This window comes from Salarias fasciatus, chromosome 18 (genome assembly GCF_902148845.1).
Source record: "Salarias fasciatus chromosome 18, fSalaFa1.1, whole genome shotgun sequence".
NCBI classification, from domain to species: Eukaryota; Metazoa; Chordata; class Actinopteri; order Blenniiformes; family Blenniidae; genus Salarias; species Salarias fasciatus.
This window is the reverse complement of record NC_043762.1, coordinates 16,787,961-16,810,729: the sequence shown is the minus strand read 5'-3', so window position 1 is coordinate 16,810,729 and position 22,769 is coordinate 16,787,961. Positions and strand designations below refer to the sequence as shown.

General features: G+C 41.5%; 1 protein-coding gene across 5 annotated transcripts in view; it reads left to right on the top strand.

Annotated features, from left to right (window-relative positions):
- The window catches only part of map4l (microtubule associated protein 4 like), a 70,261-nt gene extending 48,185 nt beyond the window's left edge, over positions 1–22,076 (top strand). For 2 of the 5 annotated variants that reach the window (XM_030115875.1, XM_030115880.1), the window contains 11 exons: positions 5,113–5,477; positions 6,498–6,695; positions 7,604–7,718; positions 8,885–8,944; positions 9,021–9,271; positions 12,815–12,874; positions 17,666–17,758; positions 19,239–19,320; positions 19,401–19,510; positions 19,888–20,080; positions 21,349–22,076. In XM_030115875.1, the coding sequence (XP_029971735.1) occupies positions 5,113–5,477; positions 6,498–6,695; positions 7,604–7,718; positions 8,885–8,944; positions 9,021–9,271; positions 12,815–12,874; positions 17,666–17,758; positions 19,239–19,320; positions 19,401–19,510; positions 19,888–20,080; positions 21,349–21,353 (1,532 nt within the window). In that variant the 3' untranslated portion in view covers positions 21,354–22,076. The remainder of the gene's footprint in view (positions 1–5,112; positions 5,478–6,497; positions 6,696–7,603; positions 7,719–8,884; positions 8,945–9,020; positions 9,272–12,814; positions 12,875–17,665; positions 17,759–19,238; positions 19,321–19,400; positions 19,511–19,887; positions 20,081–21,348) is intronic. The other 3 variants (XM_030115876.1, XM_030115879.1, XM_030115877.1) reach the window with 3 other exon arrangements.
- Positions 22,077–22,769: the final 693 nt, after the last annotated feature.

Below are 22,769 nucleotides of genomic sequence, written 5' to 3'. Positions count from 1 at the left end.
GGTGGAATTTAGATTTAAGATGCTGTTTATTCAAGCTGATTCACTGAGTTTAAGAGGTGGACACACACTAATGAGGGGGATTGATGAGAACGCTGGTTTGGTTGCACATGTAGGTCACAGCAGATATATAAATCTGCTATAGGTTTTGTTTCGGTGGAAACAGGCCATGCTTGCTGGTTATAGGGTTTCTGGTGTTGGCTTCATGCATTCATCGAACTGTCTTCATGCTCCGTGCATGATCAAACAAAAAGCATTGTCATAATAACAGTGTGCTGTTATAGCAGATAGACAGCTGTTTTTTCTCTGGCGCACAGTCGCTAAACCTCTTGTGCCTCTGCAGTGTCACACATTCTGAACTGCATGTGGTCCAAGTCGCAGAAACATCAGCAGACGGCACAGGCACAGACAGAATTCATTTTCAAACGATGTTCCCAGGCTAATGTGATAAATAACAATAAGCCAAACAATGAAGGGCACACTAAACCTGCTTTGTAACCTGATTTTTTTTTTTTTTTTGCAAAGGTCCATTAAGATAAGTAAATCTTTCAGTTGGAGTATCCTAGACTTATAGTGACCTGCTTTGCTTGTCCTCAAAAAGTTTAAGGAAGAAAATGAAATCTTTATTACATAATTCAAAAGGTTAAATTTACTAAAGAGCTTTAATCTACAAGGAAAATGGCTTAATTTCATTTGTGTTTAAATTCATCTTTATTAATTCTGGGACAGTTGTTTTAAAATAATTCACTACAAGGTGTCAGTTGATTTAACAGAAAGAAAAAGAAAAGGGGCAAAATATTAAAAGTCAATAAAAGAAGTGCAATCAATACATAGTTTATGCTTTCCTCTTTGTATTTCGTATTCATACTGCGTGTTTCTGGCTGTGGAAACCGTCCACCTCGCAATGTGTTGTTTTTCAGCCTGCAGTCGACAGAAAAGCTGGGGCATTGATTAGACATTGACTCTGACTGTACTCATTCAAATATAGAGCAGCTATTCCTAGCATCTTGTGTGTGTATGCGTAGCTACGTGTGTGTAGGTGAAGAGCTCCCGCTGATGTAAATCTCGCCGATTTTAAAGGCGCGCTCCCACGCAGACGCACTCCCAGTAGACGGCATGTCTGCGTCTAAAGGTGCTCCTTCATTCAGAGGCTTCAGAACCACACAGCCGCCCCACAATGCACAAGAACGCACAGCAAGTACGAGGCTCAAATCTTGATCTGACAAGATCAAGCAGTGGTACGGCACATCCAGTCCATCAAACAGCCGAGCTAAGCTACCCACAGTTTGCATTTAATACACTCCTTATAGCTGGAGTCAGTGTTGTATCGATGTCCTGCCTCTGAATTTGAGAGGGCGGCAAATCCAGAGGGACAGATCAGCAAACACCGACAAGTCGAGGACTTCAAGTTTTTTCACCCGGTCCTCAGAGCTTGTTGGCAGTGGTGAATGTGATATTTCTGGAGAGGTGCAGCAGGTGTGGACAGAAAGGCGGTCAACACAGGTGTGAGAGGGCCTGTCAGTGTCACTAAAATGAGCAACGTCATGTCGACGTTTTACAATCTCTATGAAAATGCATTTTACGTAATGTAAAATGCTTGCTTGACTATCCAGTCAGCGATAAAATTTCAGAAGGTCCAAGACGTATCTGGACCAACATGAAAGACAAACCTTCAACTGCTCCTTAATAGTTTACCTTTTAAAACTGAAATTATGTCTAAGTTCTAAATTATTAAGTGATTGCTATTGGTTGAAGCAGTTTGCTCCACACTCCAGGCAAAATTCACAAAGCTGCTTGGAAATACAAGATGAGACGACAACCACTTTATGGTGCAGCCAGACAAACTCATCCAGCCGTTCAGAGGCAGAGTACAGCTGCCAGTTCAGCAAGAAAGAAAATCGCACTCATCCAAAATTACAGGATTACTTCGTGTTACTTTAATCTAATGTTTTTCATTGTGGGGGGGAAAAAACAACAACAAATAAACTAGAGTACCCACAGAAAACTCCAGGGAATATGTGTACAGCATTGCACATGTTTGCATGTTCTCCCTGTGTGCTTTCACGAGGTAATCTGGTTTATTCCCACAGTTCAAAGCCATGCATTTGAAGCTAAGTGATAACTGTGAAGTTTCCCAAGGGAGCAACTGATGTATCGGGTTGTAGTGTAGTCAAACAAACTCCTGCTATTTAACAGTAACACTGGATTATATGGATGAAAAGTTTCTGGAGTTTCCTTTTTGCATGTAAAGACATTATTTAACCTGCACACAAATGGCATTTTCTACCAGTAAAAAAAAATGAAAGTACTCTGCCAAAAATAAAAGCACCTCATGAAAAGTTCCATCTGAATCAAGCTTATAGTCATATTTGATTTTGCAACCTTACTAGGATTAAAAGTGGAGTAAATGTAAACTGAACAGACATAAAATAGATAAATAAATGAAAAAGTCCCTATGTCTGTACAAACTTGTGATTCATTACTGCGTTCATCGGTCAGTATTGATCGTCCTGTCTGTCAGTGTAGCAGCTTGATCACTGTCATACCAGCTTACAGAAGCCACATCGGTCAATAATATATGAAAAGTAGATTCACTCTCTAAAGCGGGTAAAAAAAGGAATCGTGTGTCACCATTTAAATAAGTTCCTGCAGAAAATGTTCTGTCTTCAGCTCGGTGCCTGTGTACGTTAGTCATACCCCGATTTACGTGGCGGTCGGCTCGTTCTCTCCATTTCTCTCCCCGCCGCAAACAGACGCACCAGCACACGCAGCTGGTCGCCTGCAGCTGTGTAGTGTAGCGTGCACTGGATGGATCCTCTGCGTTCTCGGCCAGCAGTTCCATGTGGAGTGAGTCATATTGCTGGTGTGGCGGGGTACAGGGATGCAACACTGAAATCACAATGCAGCATGTAGCATTGACACTGCTGCAAATATTTTTTAAAGCTTTTGTTTGTCATGGAATTTACGTCACAACTGTCTGAATGGCAGTGGATTGTGGTTTATTAAAGCTAATGGCCTGCACTTGAAAACTGCAGAAAAAAAACAGACATTCTTTAAGATTTGAGAGATTGATTTAATTGATTGATAGTGAAATAAAGAATGATTTGCTGGAATTGGCTTAATGATCACAATACAAGACAAAGATAAGTAATTTTTTTAAGGTAAATGTGAAATAGATAATGAAGTACAGTTTTAATTTGTTTCATAAATGTTTTGCTTGGTGCTCCATGCTGCTACTGGAATCTAATTAGTTTCATCTTTTAAACCTGTTTTTCTTTCTTGATGAATGGATAGAGTGTTTAATCTTGATGCATATTTTATTTGGCTGACATCAAACTCAAACAGTGCAAGGAATCTCAGAATTACGGATATTAAAATTCATGAAACAACTCGATGCCAATGAAAGAATTTGAGAAGCAGCTGCAACAAATTATAAGGGTGCAATAACGTGAGCCTATTGTTGCAGGGTTGGAACTGAATTAATCACAGCACAATGACCACAAAGAGAGCAACAACAAAAATGTTTTCAAAATGTCAAAATGAAATAGTCACTTTCGTCTAGTTACTGTTGTGTTTTTTCCAAATGCATGACTCAACAATGCTGACAATCAGTATCTGATTTGTTCTCCAGAACAAAGTTGTGCATCTCGAAGTGTGTTTTAAATGAAGGCAAGCAGAATCCCCCTGAATTCGTGCCGTCTTGATTGCTTGAGAAATCTGAACAACGGCAAACTGGCATTGGTTCAGAGCAAACAGAGCAGTTATCAAACAGCAATCCCTGGCCCACAGGGAAATGAAGGTGACATTAATGCACAGCAAAGAGCCCTGTCCAGTGTCACGCTCATGTAACGTCTGTCTCAGGGACAACAAAGAGCTCCTGTGTATCTCTGCCCCCTCTGTCTTCACCCTCATCAGCATCAGAAACCATGACACCACCTCCCTCTGCTGCCTGCTCACGGGTCCAGTGTCCCTCCTGTTCTCTCTCCTCATTCCATGTATCAATTATTAGCAACATCGGTGCTGCTACCCAGCATGGCCTTTACTTTTCCTCTGCAGAGGATGGAAGGTCCTGAGTTGGTGTTATAATAATAGTCTTACCACACAGAGATACTGAGATTCAAGGACATTAACCAACATATGTTCATTAACCAACATATGTGAACGTGTGGCTCAGTCTTCACTGTCTGCTGTTCTCGAAGTTTCACAGATTAAAACCATATTCTTCGTCTGTGTTGTCCCATCATACACAAAACAGACACCATTTGTGTGATTAATAGGTACCTCACTGATACTGCTTTTTAATTCATTTTTTGTATCTATGATTACAATTTAATTTTGTTTATTTTGACTCTTTATTTTACATGTTTGTGACCATGTGTAGAGATTGACTGAGAAAATAATAGATTTTATGAAAAGACTGTCAAAACAGCAATCACTTTTCATTTATTTAGTAGCAACAGCAATAACTTGAGTGAGTGTTGGCGTAGATTGAATATGGAGATACTTGTAAAAGTAATTAAATAGGATATGCAGACAAACAATATATGGAAAACAGATTGTTCATTTCATCTGTCGAGGCTGGATGTGACCCCGTTGACATAGATTGCAAAGATACAGCTGCACCCCTTGCGTAAGGCAGTGCAATAAAATAAATGGAGTTGGCCTGTTTACCCACCAGACCCAGAATCATCTGCTACCACGACCTACATAAAATCTTCCACATGGATGTTCAAATCTATAAATAACAAATGTGGAACTGCATCAAGCAAATTGTGGGATGTGATAGATTTTGTTTGAGAAAACAGTCCTAGATAATGGAACTGTGCTGACAGTCTCTCATGTATTTGATGCGTCATTGTACCGGTCAGGATAAGTCACTTTATACTGTATGCCTTTGGCTGCAGTGCTGAGTGGAGACTTTATCACTCTGTGCATCTGGTTTATCCGTGAACTCCTAAAGCTGTGCATTGAAAAGCATTGCCAGTACTATGCAAACATTGGTTCTAAGGTTCTAAGAATGAATATTTTTTTAGTCTTTACTTCTCCATTTATTTTCTCAACTTGATTTCACTTAAATACATTGATGCTGACTGCTGTTTTTCTTCTTTCTCACAGTTAAATCTGACAACAAGGACAAGCTGGAGAAGACAGACCTTCTGACTGGCAAAACAGAGAAGATTGACACCTCTGACAAGAAAGAAGAGCAGCAGAAGAAGGACAACGGTCCCGACAAGAACCAGAAGTCCGAGAATATCCTGAAAAACGAGGAAAAGAACGAGAAGATTAACACGGATAAGAACAACAAAGCCAACGAAAAGGCAGAGAAGGTAGACAAGCCGGAAAAGACCAACAAAGACGAGAAGAAGGAAGAGGAGAAAAAGCCGGCTGAGACGAAGGACGAGAAAGGAGGGAAGAGTACGGCTAAGTCTCCGACAGGCAGTGGCGGGAAGACCCTGCCGAGCCCTGACAGCAAGAGCAAGGTAAGCGGCACACGCGCACACACACACACACACACACACACACACACACACACACACACACACACAGAGTCACACTATCAAGTGTCTCCAGTGGTCACAGAATAAGTTTCATCACCTGAAGGTCACAGCTGGCGTCTCCAGCAGCCTGCTGAAGTGTCCTTGAGCAGGACACACAGACCGTTACCTGGTCACACACAATCTGGAGCTGGAGCTAATTGCGGAAATTACACAGACATTTTCCACTTCAGCCCCTGCACTCTTTCTGTTGCCTCGCCGGTCTCTTGTGTGTGTGTGTGCGTCTGTTGTGTGTCCAGGTAGCGTTTTCGTCGTAGCAGACATCATTTTTCCGAAAGATTAATTTCGGTAGCCCTCCACATGACTGAATATTGACTTCGGCCATTACCTGATTATGTGAATGGTTTCCGGATTTTGAAGATTTGTGATTAAAAGCAGGCTCGGTGTGATGACAGTAATGGAGACAGGATTGAGGGGGTTATCTGATTCGTCTCCAAGCTAATGGAAATTTTAATTTATCACTCTTCAGTTTACACTCTTCTGAAAGAAGCGGCTGCTAAACACATGCTGATATCCACAAAAGTGCTTGAATTGACAAAACATTATACAGAATGGCATTATAAAGCAGTCCAACACAGAGTATTTAAACTTTAACAAGTGTCTCTAAGTGTTTGTGTGTGTGTATGTGTGTGTATGAATGACTAAAATTGGAGACCTGCTGCTCATTTCATCCCATCTGAGCTTCATAATTTTATACCTTTAATCTCATGAGCTCTTCAAGGTGGTTATAAATTGCTAATTTAGTTATATAATTTATGACCTGTTTCATGATATTCACATACTTTCTGGCTAAGCAGTCATGCCACGCTGTCATTGCAATCCCTGACTTCATCTCTGCTTTTTCTTCTTCTACCTCTCTCTGCCCTGCTTCTCTCTTACACTCTCCTTCTTCTGCTGCCACTTTTGATACTTTACTTTGGCTTCTTTCAAACCCATTGCCACTAGCCTGATGTGGGTTCAACCAAACCAAACTCAGCCAAATCGCGCCCATCCACCCTCTCCACCAATGGCGAGGCCAACTCGGCCAAACGCCCCTCCCCCACCACAGCTTCAGCCAATAAAAAAAGCCCTGTTCCTAAGGCGACCACGCCCACCGCCGCCAAGCGGCCACCAACAGCAACCGGCTCCAACAAGGCTGCCAAGGTGAGTGGACGGGCAGAACCGTTTTCGGCTAAGAGGATGAATGATGTGTTCGTCAGGGAAGACAGGACTTGTGTTTATTTGTGGGAACCTTAATAATCATATTTCAGAGTCAAGACTCAACATTTTAAACAATTGCTTTTCAGGAGCTGAATTATTTATCCTGATAAACTGTGACTGTTGAGTTTTCCTCTGAATTCTCGATTAATTAAAAGTGTTGATTGTTTTCGGAGCTGTTACCGTCAGCTTGAGCAGTTGTTTTTTTTTTTTTTTTTTTTTGACTTTTTTTCATACATACCTTTACTGATTGAGACTTTGGATGACTGCCAAGCCTGCTGTGTTTTATCATGCTATTTGTCCTCAGACATCTGTCCCAAATGTCTATTTTTACTCCTCCACCTGGAAACAGGAAAGGGCCGGAGGCATCAGATCCGTCTTTACAGTGTACACTCAAAAATAGCTCCGACGGAATTCTTCGAATTTAAAGCAGCCATTTTCACTTAATTAATTGATTAGATTTTTATGACTGAAGGTCGAAGGCAAGGACGATGTGAGTTTATGTTTACCTCCAATTTATCTCTCAGTTCCCTCAATGACAATTCCAGCGGCATACTACCGTACAGGTCCTAATAAACATGAATTATGCTATTATTTTATTGCCACACACATTATTTTATTTCCACAAGATGTGTTTCCCTGCATGTTTTTTTTTAAATCTGTCTTGATAGTCTTTGGTTTCTTGTCTTTGACTGCCGTTTGGTCACAGTTGCATGATTGTCTTCTTCATAGCAGTCAGGAAACTATGCCACTCTGCCATTATTTTAGAAAACCAGTGCAAGGAAACACACTGAAATGGTCAAGGTCATATGTGAAAAAGCTGTTTTATTCTTTATCTTTATTTGAATTCCCAGACTCCGGAAAACGGTTCCGCTGAGAAACGCCCACCCGTGCCAAAGGCCACTCCTACCCCACGTCCGACTGCAAATAAGAACGGCTCCTCTGCGACCGCTGCGAGCAAAACCGCAGGTACTTCATCTCCATTGTGCCTGCCTGCCCCCCGCGGTTGATTGTGCGATATGAACAGTGGCGTCTCAGACTCCGGCTCATTGTGCTGCCAGCACAATACGACCTCTGCAACAGGACCCTGAATGCGCCACAGTAGCTGCAACTGTGACTCACGTTGCCGACTGGCACCACTCTCGGCAACAGGCTAACTGAATCGTTACCATATGCTGCACTTTATCAGACATCAAGAGTTGGCTTTTGGAGACACCAGGCTGGTATTTTTATCCGCACATCACAAACAGGATCTCACCTCTCTAAACGAACGGGCTGTGACTCAGTCTGAGATGTGTTATTCCAACAGGCTTTGTGCTTTTCATGCACTTTTGTGTGGCTGCCTCGCGGAATGTGATTCATTCATCCAGCTCGCAGTAATGGGTGTCGGTTGTTATGTACAACAAGGTTCATATTTCATTTTAGTTGCATGAGTGAACTCCATTACTTGACTGACTTTTGGCCCGACGCAGCAGTTCAGTTTGATTTCGTAATGCTTCTGCCACATAACGTTAGCGTTACGTATCGCGGCTTCATCAACACAGAGTCGATCTGCTGTCACAGGTGATTTGCGCAGACTTTTTAGAAAGATTTTAGAGCCATCAGATGTCCTTGAATATCAATAGTAATGTGGCACAATGTGAGCAGTCGACAGGTTTGATGAAGAGGAAACACCGGCCATTGCAAGGCTAGTAAATACCTTGTGTTTTCTTTTAGAGGTTTTTTTTTTTTTTTTTTTTTTTTTTTTGGGCAGCAAAAGTAAAATTCCATGAGCAGCTTATCCACAAAATTCAGTTTATTTATATAACATCATATACAACACAATCATATCCAGGCACTTAACTATAATGTATTCCTTATGTTGCATATACCCTTAACATGTTTGTTGCAGATATGCTGATCTCCTAAGGTTTTTTTCAATATTATGAGTCCTGAATTCAGTTTTATTTCCGTACAGCTCGGTAAGCCTTATCGTGCATCAAAGTGTCATTGAATTAACCCGCTACTTGTTGGACCATTAACAGCCTCGTTAGTAAGCTACAATGTTAAAAAAATTTTGTTGCTAGAAGCTCCCAGTGGCATTGATTTAATGCTGAGACCTAATGGTGTTTTTTTTCCTGTCTGTCTGCTCACAGCTAGCAAGAATGACAAGGCCGACAACAAGACAGGCGAGGCCAAAAAACCGAAGACGACAGGTCAAAAAGCTCAAATACTAACACAGACCTTCCACAGAGTGGCCCACAGTTTCTGATATGTATAATTCATCTGCAGCTCGCCCTCGTCCCGCCTCCACCGCCACCCCAGCTGCCCCGGCCAGCTCCACTAACGGCGACGGTACTCACCGCCGCCGGGTGATCACCAAACCCCCCGTGCCCAAGCAGACTCCGCTGGAGAAGAAGCCGGCGGTGCCCCGCGCTCCCCGAAACCCTCGACCCATCAACGCGCCGACACCCGACCTGAAGAACGTCCGCTCCAAGATCGGGTCCATTGACAACATCAAGTACCAGCCCGGCGGAGGAAAGGTATGACAGAGCAGACAGCCAGAGAGAGCGGCGCATGAATAACTCAGCGCAGCGCTGCTGCACCTGTCAGGACTCCCGAAATACTGCTGAGTCATTTTCTTGTGTCAGCAAACGATTTTTGCTGTAGGTGGTGTCAATTCAAATATCCACTCTGCACTGTACGTCATCCATGTTTTACTCGGAGGTTGTGAGAATATCACACAGCCAGTCAACCATAAAGAGGGGAACTTCATTTTAAATCTGAAATTGTCGGACAGAATGTTAACTAAGAAATATGCTGAAAAGATCAATTTTAGACAAATTTCAGGTAATTGCATAACGTTTTATCAGAGTTTCCTGAACTGCATGCCTTATCCTTGTAATAATATAATATTCTTCTAATATTGCACCAATATTTGCATCTGTGAGTGAAAGCTGGAAGCAACAGAAGACCCCTGCAGGTCGCAGAGTCTGCTCTGAATGCGGTGCTGTCAGGGTCTGAAACTCTTTTCTGTGGGATGTAAAGCAGCGCACCGCGGCGGAGGGGTTTCGAGGGAGTACACTGACAGGGACAGAAAGGGAAAAACTTCCCTGCTGACAGCCACATTAAAAGAAGCATCTGTAATGAGCTTGTGCTGTTTCACATTCAGAACTGTCTATGACTCACCTCACCTCTGCATCACCGGCACCGATAGTTCTGGAGGTCGTTGCGTGTTAATAGAAGAGGCTGTGTTGAATGTTTATGTTCATATCTCCCTGAGACTGTGTTTTGGAATACAGTCTCTCAAACATTAATTCTCTGGTAGTCTCCGTCTTCCTGTGTTAGCCTTTTCATTCTCTAATGCTACCTGGCAGATTTAGTATCTCACACGTTTGTCTCACACTGTCTTGGTGCCCCCTGTTCTGCCACACACAGACACACACTGACGCTTAGAAAACAGTGAAAATTGTTCCTGTGAATGCATGCTGTTGCCATTCCACTGTGATAAAGTTTCCCAGCATGCCGTGGATTTGCTGTAGCACTGGCGCCTGACTGCGTCGCCTCGTTCGGCGTTCATGACAGCCACAAACATCATCTGCTCTCGATCTCCCCCGCTGTGTGATATGATATCATGTGTTTGTCTTCTGTCCATCCCTGTCGCGTCATCTGTCACCAGTGTTGTGCAAGTTACGGAAACTTTGAAAATGATTAGAGTAACAAATTATTTACTAATTATCTAATCAAGAAAGGAAGGTAATTTGCTACTTACTGGGGAAAAAAAATCTCCTTTAATTGGGTTTATTTGTTGATGTGACACATTAGATGAAGTGTCAGCTCAACATTCATTTTGCACTGTATTTGCAAAAGAAACAGATTTATGAGCTCGAAGTACAAAAATGTACTCACATCTTGTAGCAGTAAGCTGTCAGTTATTTCACAGGTCGTGAAGCTGCAGCCCTCTGTGTGGCTGTCAGAAGGACTGGGGTAGTTCGGGGTTAATGAGGCTCAGCAGAGCTGCTCTTCAGAGGACATAACTAATGATAATGTTTGACTTTTTGAGCAGGACAGAGAGAGACAGCACCTCGTCTTGTAAAGGACAGGATAAAAGTGAAATACAGGATGAAATACAGTGGAAAATGTGCGTTTACACTGAAAGAAACATAGAAATGAATGTCTCCACAACTGCTAATCCAAAACACAATAATAACACATTTCTTTTCATTTTATGTAGGAATCAATCTTCATTAGTATCTATTGAGCAGATCTGGCTTTCAAGTGCACAGCTGCTATTGTCTGGTATTTTTGAGTGCGGTTTTGACGGTTTTGTGTGTCATGTGAATGACCGATGGTGTCAGTGATCGCTGTTCTAAAGCATTTAGTGCTTCGCTGTTGCTTCTCCATTGAAATATATCACATTATCAGAGCAGTAGCAGTTGATATTTTCAATTACTGAGGTTATACGCTGTAAACATAACGTAAACATAGGATGAATTTAACAACAATGCCTCTAAATGTGACACTCACAGCACTGGGTCAAGTTAAAGAACGTAAATACTCAATTTAATGAACAAAAATACCTCTTCTACATTTTTAGAGTTCCTAAACTCAGAAAACAAACATTGCAAACTAACAAGTTGCACTCAGCGAGGGTGTCAAGATGGTTCAGACGTGGAGGCTGTAGCTTCATCACTGATGTATACAACCCACCTCTGCCTCCGACCAAACAGACCAATCACGGAGCAATGGCAACGTTAATTTACGATAAGCATGAACGGTCTAATCTCTCACTGCTTTTTTATTGCTAAAGTAAACGTTTGCTCAAGCTGTAGATTTAAAAGATACTGTGTTCATGAAATAGGCGTCTGATGTAATGTATTTTAATATTTCTTTCGCATCCAACATTTCCGATTGACGTTTCTCTGTTCGGTTCGCCAGCAGAGCTGCAGGAACACATGAAAATATGTTTCGTAACAGGTACATATGTGCAGAAATATCATCCCCACTTATGGTTAAGCCGAGGAAATAGAACGCATGCATCTTTTTAGCAGCACCCTGTTTCATATTCATTGTGACTCCTCACTTTCTCAACCTGTGGCGTTTCGACACAGTCACACGGCCAATTAAAGACAGACCAGACGAAGGGCGGAGCTGCCGTTTTCTCTTTAAGTGGCTGTATGAAATTGGCCTATCGTGATATTTATCCCTGTCAAACGTGGAGTATCCGGTTGTGTGCTTCAAACTGTAATTATTGGACAGTGTTGGCTCTTTCAGGCAGCGGCTCAGCGGTCTACCGCTGCTCTTGTGTGTTCCTACGCTTTATAAAACACATTTGTCCGGCGGCGAAGCCACTTTACATAAACACCTCGCTGCCCGGCATCATAACAAACGGCACTGACTCATTCGCTCTTCCCGTGATATGAATATTGTATTGTCTGCCATGTATTTTAATATTTTCTGTTCAGCAGGACACCTCTCCATCCTTCAGTGTTCAGTAATAATTCTGATTCACTGTTTTTTGAAAGCTGCGTCCTGTAATGTGACATTTACACTGCTGTTTTCTGATTGTGTAGTTCATCTCACGCTATTATTGAGCTGATATTTGATTGGCTCCTGTTATTAACATGTGACAAATGTTAATCTGGGTGTACTAATCCACTGTAAGTCACTGGCGTGTTTGTGAAAGTTTTCCATCTGCTCCAGCTTCCTGCCATTTGAACGGTTGCTTCCATCCATCTGATGCAGTCTGATCCTCTGCTCGATGGGTACATGAGTAAATATCCCTTCTAATTGGATCCACTACTATCAGTTTTTCAAAATTATTCACACTCAAACATTAAAAAAATTTGATTTGTTTTAATTTGCCTCTTTGAATTTGTATTGAGTTGTTTTTTCCCCCTTTTAAATGCAAAATTACCTTTAGATTGGCTCTTATATCCAATTGATATGATTGGAGCAGCATTCCTCCTTTTTGGTCAGTCCCATGTCTCCAGCCCTCCTCCACCTCCTCCTCCTCCACCCCCGTTGTGCTGTGGCGTGTGGTTGGTTGGAGGTTCTATTGACCAGGGGACTAATTGTCTCCCCAGGTCTCCTCCACCCCGAACAACAAGACATCAGACCCCTCCAACCCTGCCGGAAAGGCCAGAGTGAGTCCCTGCCATCGACACCCTCGCACCTCGACACGACCCGAACGTCGCTGCAGACGCCACCTGATCTCCACCCAACACGTCACACCTTTCTCTTTACACTTCGCCATCAGTCACGTTTACACTTGCTTATTTTTTTCTGTTGTCATTGTTTTGCAGCTTCATCAAATGTTCGATTTATTTATAGGCACAGATTTGACTTGATTTATGATTAGCTCGCTCTAATCTGAAGATTCTCCCTCATGTAATGTTTATGTTTTTGGCAAAGGTTTCGAACAGGGGTGTCAAACACGTTTTAGTTCAGGGGCCCAACTTCATTTTGTGTAAGCTGGACCGGTAAAATAGTGCCATAACAACCTTTAAATTTAAACTAAAAAAAAATGTAATTTATTGTGGTATAGAGTATAGGTCATGAAATTGTTTGTATTTTCTCAAAAACCAAACAATTCCGACCAAAAATGAGTACAGTGTCAACATAAAGCCAATTTTAATGATTTTTTTTTTTTTTTTTGTGCAAAACTGTGAAATGTCAGAAAAACTGCTCCTGTTGCATTATGCAAGATTTTACAAACCCACCCTGACAGCATGCCTTTGAGGCTTTCACTAATTTGCACCCTTGCAGCAGGGTAGGTATATCTGCCATGGCAGCATCACCGACATCTCAGCTCAGGTCTCAACGCTATGCTGTGTCTGCTCCGCTTAAAATAATTCTAAACAAAAAAAGATCTCTGCTTTCTTTAATTTTTTTACAGTTTGCTTGATTACAGCCTTTGTGGGCCAGTTTTGGTCCATGGGCCTTATGTTTGACAACCCTGGTTTAGAAACTTGCCATGACGGATATGAAACAAACATACAGACTTTATTTTCACTTCTTTTAATTTCCTGAATATTTCAGATCACTTGCCTCTGTTTTAAACAGAATAATAAACGGAATCTAAAGATAAAATACTGTATTTTACTTTAAAAAACAAACCTGGAAGACAAAAAAAAATAGAATGATAATGTTATGTGGCTTCCTACTTCTTGATGATTTTATTGATATCAAGAATTTCAGTTTATGGTGCAATTCCCAGCGACTTCAGCAGCGTTAACAGCTTTCTGCATTATTCCATTTCAGTAACACTTCCATGATCACATGCCCCACATTTTATATAACCTTCAGCACATCCAACCAAACTAACCTCCTTTTTTTTTTTTTCTTTTTCTGTATATACCAGTGCCCCAATTCATGCCTTTATGTCCATACGCACTTTTCAAATGACTCCTCACTCTGTCCGGTGTTCCTCGTACTTCTTGAACAGCACTTTAAATGTAACCTTTCTTTTCCTGTGTTCTCCTGAGGTTGATTACAATTGCCATTGGTCTGAGTGCAGCCAGAGAGAAACGGCTCTCTGCGGGGCTTTGGCAGTAAGCTACGTGCTTCTGTGTCACAGCCGGCGTCTCGCATCTTGAAAGTCGAAACATTGCGCTTTTCCTCCGTAGCCTGTCAGTTGTTTTTGTTTTTTTTGTGTTTTCACTTGGATCATTTGTTTTTAACTCAAAGAGTCTGCTCACGCTGAAAACACAAACACTGAACATGCCACGTGCGCCGGTGTGCTTGTTGGGAATTTTATTTCTGCATCCAATGCAGGGCAATGTTAGACTGAGTGAGTAAGAGGGGGCACACACACACACACAGATGGAGTTATTCTCTTTCCTTGAAACTTTCAGTCTGTTTGTACTCTGTTGAAAAAAGAAAAAAAAAAAAGTTACCTGTTGCAGCTTTGTTTCACTTGCTTGTCTCTGTTTTTCTCCACTCGTAGCAACATGCTGACATCGCCTCAGCATCCTGCAGCGTCTCTTTAGCTCACTCCGGATATTAAGGGGACATGATGAAGCAGAAACATTGCGGCTACTAGTGTTGTGCTGCTCAAAATCAATTAGGGTGTTTACGATGTGCTTTCAGCGAAAACTCTTTTTACCTGCTCCGCTGCTCTTGTTGTGTCTGTGTGTATGTATGCGTACGTGTGTTTGTGTGTGCACGCTCACACATTAAGCGTGTGTGTGTGAGTGTGTGAGTGTGTGTGTGCTAACTGCTCAGTGAGTCATCCTTTGCTGGTGCCACCTGCGTCATCATGCCATTTTCATCCCGGAGAAAGAGGCTAAGACAGACACCGAGAGAATGGAGGAAGGCGTCTTACGTCTGCTGCAGGCTTTTTTTTTTTCCCCTCCTTTTTCCCTGATTGCAGCCGCAGAGGCAATGAAATTGATATCACACCAACACGAGGAGAGCTAACATCATCTAAAAGAGAGAAAGAGGTGCACCCAGTCATTAAGAGAGGACAGTGAAATCATCTTCATCCGTATTTCCAATGCTGTATGATAAATATCCCTCAGTTATTAATTCTCAGCCGCCCACCTGTGGCACTTTCTCCAAAGATGCACCATTTGTCATGAAATGAAACGACAAATAATATATTCCTCTGAATCTCCTCACTGTATTAATTCTTCTTCAACATATATACAATTGGGGTTTTATCTTCCCAGTTTTGACGCCTCTACACTCTTTGAAGTGTGTTTTACATTACCTGTCACTTGTATGCTGGCCAAAAATAGATTGTTTTACAATTTTGGCAGAGTTTAATGTCAAGCGGCATTAATTTTGAAGAGGCTGCGCACTGTGATTTTGGCTGTCTCTGACTGAAGATTAGCCATCGTACAGATATCTGCACACCGTGACTGCTGCTATGAGCTGCTAACAATAAAAGGGACGTGTCTATCAAAATGACACCAAAGCAATATTTCTGGATTGACAAATAGGGAAAATGTTGGGGCCATGTCAACATTCTCCATCTATTTCCATGCTAAGCTTTTTTCTCTCACATAAAGGCACCGCATACATATGGGGAACGTCGTTATTCTTGCATATTGAAGTTTGCTGTTTTGGTTTCATTTCCGATTTGCTGGAGATGAACAAATTTATTGTTTTACCAAGGTTTTGTGAAATCCGCATCGCAGTGTAGCAGCTAATGAGATGAAAAAGCAAGGTCATTTTTAGAAGAAACACTGCTCGCGTGGAAAGCTTTATGATGTGTCTCAGCACGATCTGAACATTTTGCAGTTTTAGTAGGAATTGCGTTTTGAAATTTGTTGCACTTTTAGGTATTGCTCTAAACAGATTCCAAAAAAAACCCTTGAATTTCTGAGTTTGACCTGCGTCTGTGTTCTCAGTCTCATGATCAGTTGAAAGGTTTACTTAATGACTCCTGTGGACACAGGCAAAGAAGACAAAGTGTTTTTTGATGTCCCCTCTGTGTCGAGGAACAGGAGTTGTTCAAACAAGTACAATACTTTTGGTGAACTTCATGTCATTTTGAATCTCATCTCATCTTTAGTGTGCTTAAGGTTTCCTCATTCATTTATATCCATCAACAGCTTGTTGGTATTATTCCTTCTCATAGTTATGTGACTGTTTTTGATCACATGGTGATTTGCAACATTTTAGAAAACTAAATTTTACAGGAAAAAAAAGTATAATCTATATACACTGAAAAAGTCAATGTCCTTTGTTTTATCTGCTTGGGTAATTGCAACCTTGACTCAAAAATTTTCTAAATATTTTTAACCTTTTGCTTTTTCCAACCTAACAAACATCAATAAATCGTAATCCTGTGAGGGATTAAACGTGGATAGATTGATGCCCCTAACAATGTAAGAAAAAAGTAGTGCTCTATCATTTCAAGTTAGTTTTCTTAGTTTGAGTCCTAACGAAATTTTATTTTGTTGAATGTTTGATCTGGATTTTTGACCTGTGGGTGAAATTAAATAAAGCAGTACTGATAGCAAAATAATGAGATTCCATAAATAGAATTATAAAAATTGGCAAGCTTACAATGTCCATTATGTCATGATAGATTGAAACATTACTAGTGTGTCATGTTATTACTGGGCAACTCAGTGTTGCAACGACAACAAAACACCACAATAAAGGAATTATAGGTGATTGTATGTACCCAAATCAAGATACAGTTGATTTGACTCTGCAATATGATGTTTTATGTTTTGCAGGTATCACATGTTAAAAATCATCCAAGTCTGAGTTACTTTGATGTGACTCTGTTAAATTCAGCAGCAACCAGGATTCAAACCTGGTCAGCTTTTTCACAAAAATCATCAAAACAATCAGACAAACATATAAAAGGGAAATAAAATAAAATAAAAACATTAAAATCTTTAATCGAAACTCACATCGAAACTAACAACATCCTCGATCTTCCATTCTCCTGAAGTGATTACTCGCAGTTGCTTCCCTGCTTAATGTTGACACAAAATCACTGACTGTCCTGTGGAATAGTCTGTTGCATGCCACCAGTGCCATCTTCTCGTCTTTGTGCTTGTTGTAGTTGAAGCTGCTGCTGTTTATGGAAGCACTCTGTTGTTATTCAGACAGTAGTCTCATCTCTCATTTTGGTAAGCCACCGTTAATTTATCTGCCAGAAAATTAGTCCCACTTTCATTTCGACCTGCAATTGTTTTGTCTTCAAAGCATTTTTGTGCGGTCTCGTGTGTTCACCATAACTTCAAAATGCAGACAAATCAATTGATTGGACTCGATAACAGATTCTCTTCCATACTTACAGTGCAAGGCTACTCTGTTTCATTTCAACTAAAGCTGCCTGCTGATCTGCTCCTTTTCTGCTGCTCTTGTCTGTCTGCTGCTTTTTCTTTCTTTCTCTTTCTCTCTTTCTTTATCTCCCTCTTTCCCCTCTCTGTCTCTCTGGCTCGTCTGTGTGTCTGCCTGATTGTCTTTAGGTTCAGATAGTGCACAAAAAGCTGGACTTCAGCCACATCACCTCTCGCTGTGGCTCCAAGGACAATATCAAACATGTCCCTGGAGGTGGCAATGTAAGTACTGCTGGAGCCGGGAGCAGAATCTGGGCAGAGTGGATGCATACCTCCATCTATTCAAATTCAATTGGACATCCTTTTATCCCATGTACAAGCCACAACAGAACCAGACTTGTTAAAAGAGATAAGAAAGGGAATTGTGGTTTAGGTGGCCATATGCTTCTGTCCAGACAAAAAATTCACATTGCATACTACCAGACTGAGATTAAATGGAGTTCAGGCTTTTCCTTAAACATTCAGATGAAAGCTGACCGTTTCCAAAGAAACCAGGAATTAATTGACTTTAATTAACACATCAGTGGGACAAACTGATTCACATGATATAAAGCGACCTGACCACAGGTCCACATGCCCACCCTTCCAGATGCTGCTCTTGGTTGCTCTAAACACCTGCTGCACTATCATGTTCCTTCTCCGAGCCGCTCGCACGACCACCACTTTGCAGTCCCAGCTCGATTAAGCACAATGCAAAAGGTGGACTGGGAAAAGCTCATTCACGAGTAAATGCTTGGATTCACGATATCAGCAACTGTCCGTTTTTAATCCTCAGGAGACCTACAACATTTAATACACAATCACAAAGCTTTACAACCTTCTGCTGACTTTCTAACTTTTAACACTCAAACTGAAACGACTGCATGTCTGCTAAAAAAAATAAATAAATAAAAATTTATGACATGGTTCGGTTCTCTAATGTACCTATAGTGTCTGCATATGAAACAGCACAACAGGACCAATACATAGTAATAATAAAAACTAATAATAATAAAAATTAAAACTTAAAAATGTGGAATAAAACTCAAACCACTTGTATTTTTTAGTGATACTCTGGACCCACATAAAACAAATTTCTCTGTAGAAGCACCAACAGTGAGGCAACTGCTGCGTTTCCACAGGATGAAATATCACAATGAATATTTCAACAGGGTGCTAATATTTGTGTTTTACTTTTCAAAACCAGGTTATTCATTATTTAACCTGTCAAGGTGCCTCTAATGAGGAAAAGCTCTGGGTCAATCAGAATTAATGAGACTTTGTGTCACTGATGAGAATTCAAACAGCAATGACGTTCACGGCCAGCTCGCTGTCGATTCCCTCGTCTTTCATCAAATATGCAAATCTGACTGATCGTAACACACGCAGTCAGGCAGGCCGCCAGCTTTTAAAACCCACCAGGGCCAGCTGCCAGCGCACGATTCGGGATCCGACAGTGGTCTAATAAGTTGCTTGCCCTCACCTTTCAAATATGGCTGGTCCTAATTCATCTGCATAAATGGTGTTTTGTTGATAAGCCTATCAAACAAGGGCACCTTGAACCACAATAAAAATGGTCAGAATATGGGATCCGGCACAGTTGTGAAAGAAACAGAGGATATGTGGTGTGTCTGATAATCAGTTGTGTAAAGTGTATTGATTGCTCTGCATGGGGTGTCTTTGTAGCTCAACAGGCAGCATCATGATCTTTGCCCTTCCACAGGTGCAGATCCTGAACAAGAAGGTTGACGTGAGCAAGGTGACGTCCAAATGTGGCTCCAAGGACAACATCAAACACAAACCAGGTCTAACTGTTAACCTGCTCTTTGTGTTCCCTTTAGACGTTTAGTCCGTGCTGGCTTGCTAATTTCCTTGTCCTCCCCAGGTGGCGGTGATGTGAAGATTGAGTCCCATAAACTAAGCATCAAGGCTAAATCTAAGATTGGTTCCCTGGACAACGTTGGGCAAGGCAACGGACAGACCAATGGTCACAAGGTCAGTCTACAAAACGGCACATGTAAGCAGTCATTGTGGTTTAGTTGCTACGTGCAGATAAAATCTGTTGAAATCTCTGTTGAAATGAAACTGATGTTGAATATTTTACAAAAAATCAGAAAGTTACACTTGATAGGAAAAAAAATAATGCAATAGTGCAAAATATAGTGAAAAGTCCAACAGCAACATGTTGTAGTTTTAGCAGTTTATACCTCCTGTGGAGGACCAGTTTCAGCTTGAAGGCCCTGGAGGTAAACACACTGCTGACTCACTGCGCTGTTTCTGACTAGCACCACTAGATGGCGGTATGGCATGAAAAGCTTTGTCCTTGTGTCTGTGTGTGCATCTCCTCTCTCTGTGTATATATTTGGATACAGGAGGAGAAAACAGAGGAGAAGACATCTTCACCCCCAAGTAGCGCTCCGACAACAGACCCCGCGGGGGTTGCCAAGGCAACGGCACCCGGAGGTGTTACCAAGGAGAACGGCGTGAAGGAACCCACAACCAATCCTTTTGGAGGAGATGGACTGAGGGAGCCGCTCAGCATAGACAAACGCATCACTGAGACAAGTGAGTGTAAACACAAACACACATGCACACGCGCACACACACACACACAGAGGAAGCCTTGCCAGGAAGCTGGAGGCATTTCATGTTAAAGGAGCATATTCCATAAAATGCACACAAAATAATGATATGTCAATGAATGAAAGAACCATTTCACTGTTTCTTTCAACTGTGCATGATGATTTCCTGCTTGTTTTTATTTCCACTACTTACCAAATTGCTGACCCATGATTACATCTGTACGAAATAAATGCTTGTGATCATTTTATCGAAATTTACATTTTTCTGACTTTAGAGCTTCATCTTTCTCTTATAAAAGCTGAAGTCCATAATGCTTTAAGATTTATGAGCATTTAGGACCATTTCCGAAAGCAGTAAGGAAAAAACATGGCAATATTATCTGTTGTACAGTGTATACTGATGATTTCAAGCCATATTAAGAGAGACTTGTGTTCTGTTCACTTAATACTTAACACCACTGTTAGTTTAGTTTATTTCATCCACAGTAAAAATAAATATAAATCAGTTAAAACAATACAGAGCAAAAATGTAGAATTGAAGGAATGAAAGGGAGCAAAAGAAGAATAAACTTATATGATCTGCCTCTTTGTCTCATACTATCATATTAATCAAAGATAAAGAAATAAATAACTAAAGTCTGAGTGGCCTGCTCAGCCACTCTTTATCAGTTTTATTTCCTATCGCAGTGACTCCTCTTCATTATTTCTTTGTATTATGTTAATAACCTGGATTTTATCACTTTTTTTAATCTACCATGTGAGTTTATTCTATTGATTCCTTGTACAGATTGTTCAATAACTGGACGTTGTGTTTTACTATCCACTTTTATGCTTCCCAACTTTTTTAACAAGTGGAAAAATCCATAAGTTGATAGATATGCAGCTACAGCGTGATCCCACTGGAGATTTGTGAAAGGTCTGTGCCCTTACCCGTGTGTCAGCGCACATTTCCTTGGTAAAAATAGCACAATTACGCTTCACAATGAAATTATGAGCTCCACGGAGTGAAGATCAACCATTCTTAGTGGATCGATTCATCTCTGGCACTGCAGCTGGGTTCAGAGGAACAACAGCCTTCTGCCAAGCTCGGCCTAATTTATGGATGGCTGCGGCGCTAACGCGATAAAAAAGAAAACAGGAATGCTTTCTAATGTGGCCCGTGATTCATGTGAACCTGCGCCAGAGAAGGTGTCTGGCTGGGAAAAGCGAAAATTGTCTTCAGATGTATTTCTTTCGTTTCTCCCTCCACAGACTGAGTCCCAGTGACTTGCAGATTTTGGCGGGACACGCATGGAGCTTGCTGACCCGCCAGCCAACTGACCAACCGACCAACCACGGCGCAGTCACTCCCCTCTGACCCCGCCCTCCATCTTGCCCACTGCAGCACCGAACTGACCGATTGCCTCTCAGTGTTTCTCTGGGGTCCGCCTGCCAGCTTCCTTGCAACCAACCCTGACCTTTTGACCAGTTGATGCCCACGGGTTGACCTTTGGCCCCTGCCTACCACAGAGTGGAGCACTTGCTGTTCTGTTTGTGTTTCTCTGTGTGGGTCTCCACCAGCGTCTCGACTGATAAATTTTACTCGTGAGCACCGATTTAGATGACCCCGAACCCCAAACCTAACAACCCGATGCAATAAACCCTCAGTCAGTGCTGTATCCTGAGTATACTGAGCAGAGCCTCTTTTCTTTTTCATAGATTCCTCGACCTGTGAGTCTAATTCCTGTTAAGCCACATGTCTGATATCACAGTTGTAAGGCTTTGCTCTGGCCCCTCCTGCAGGTCTTCACGTGTTAAAACTCTAATCTCCGAGCAGACCCGTGTTGACACGACCACATCTTATTCCCAGAGCACCAGCTGTCTGCATTTCAGCACGTTATCTCGATATTACAGCTCATCATACATTATTCCACTTCTCAGTATTAGTCAAGTTTTCTTTCAGTAATGTTGCCTATAATGTTGATATTATGATGATCATTGTTAGTACTGACGAGCACAGAGAACACACGCATAATGAAGAGCGGCCAAGAATGGAGACATCTGGATCTGCATATAAATTTTGAAGGCAGGGCAGAAACTCAGTGAAGGAATTGCTCTCATATCAGACAATTCCTCAGTGATGGATGGCAACTGAAGCTGTACAGGCTTTGAACAGGCTCTAGACACTTTCATAACATCGTTTAAGGATGTGATAAGTGCATGATAATCATCCAGGCTGGAGCAATAGGGATGGGAAAACCCTGTTGTTTGTCAGGATGGCCTTAGCTCAAAACACATTATCCCAGAGATAAGCATTTTATAAATCACTTTCTCTGCCCTTAAAGGAACAAATACAAATTCTGAGTGTTTAGCCCTAATACAATGAACTTAAATCTTAAATAGCTGCTACACCTTTTAGTCACATAAGATGAACGACCAATGCACAGTAAACTGTTTGTAGCACCTAAAGCAAACTGTCGATGAGAATGTCACAGGCTGCTCTGCAACATTCAGACACACCAGCATATTGAATGACAACATTTGGGGACAAATTCCATAGATATTGGTAGATGGGCATGTTTAATGCAATAGAAGGACATTTGACACTATGTGTACTCACCGAAAAAAGACCAATCTGGGATAAGCAGCGTAGAGACTAGACATAAAGACTGTAGAAGCTTGGAGAGCTGACT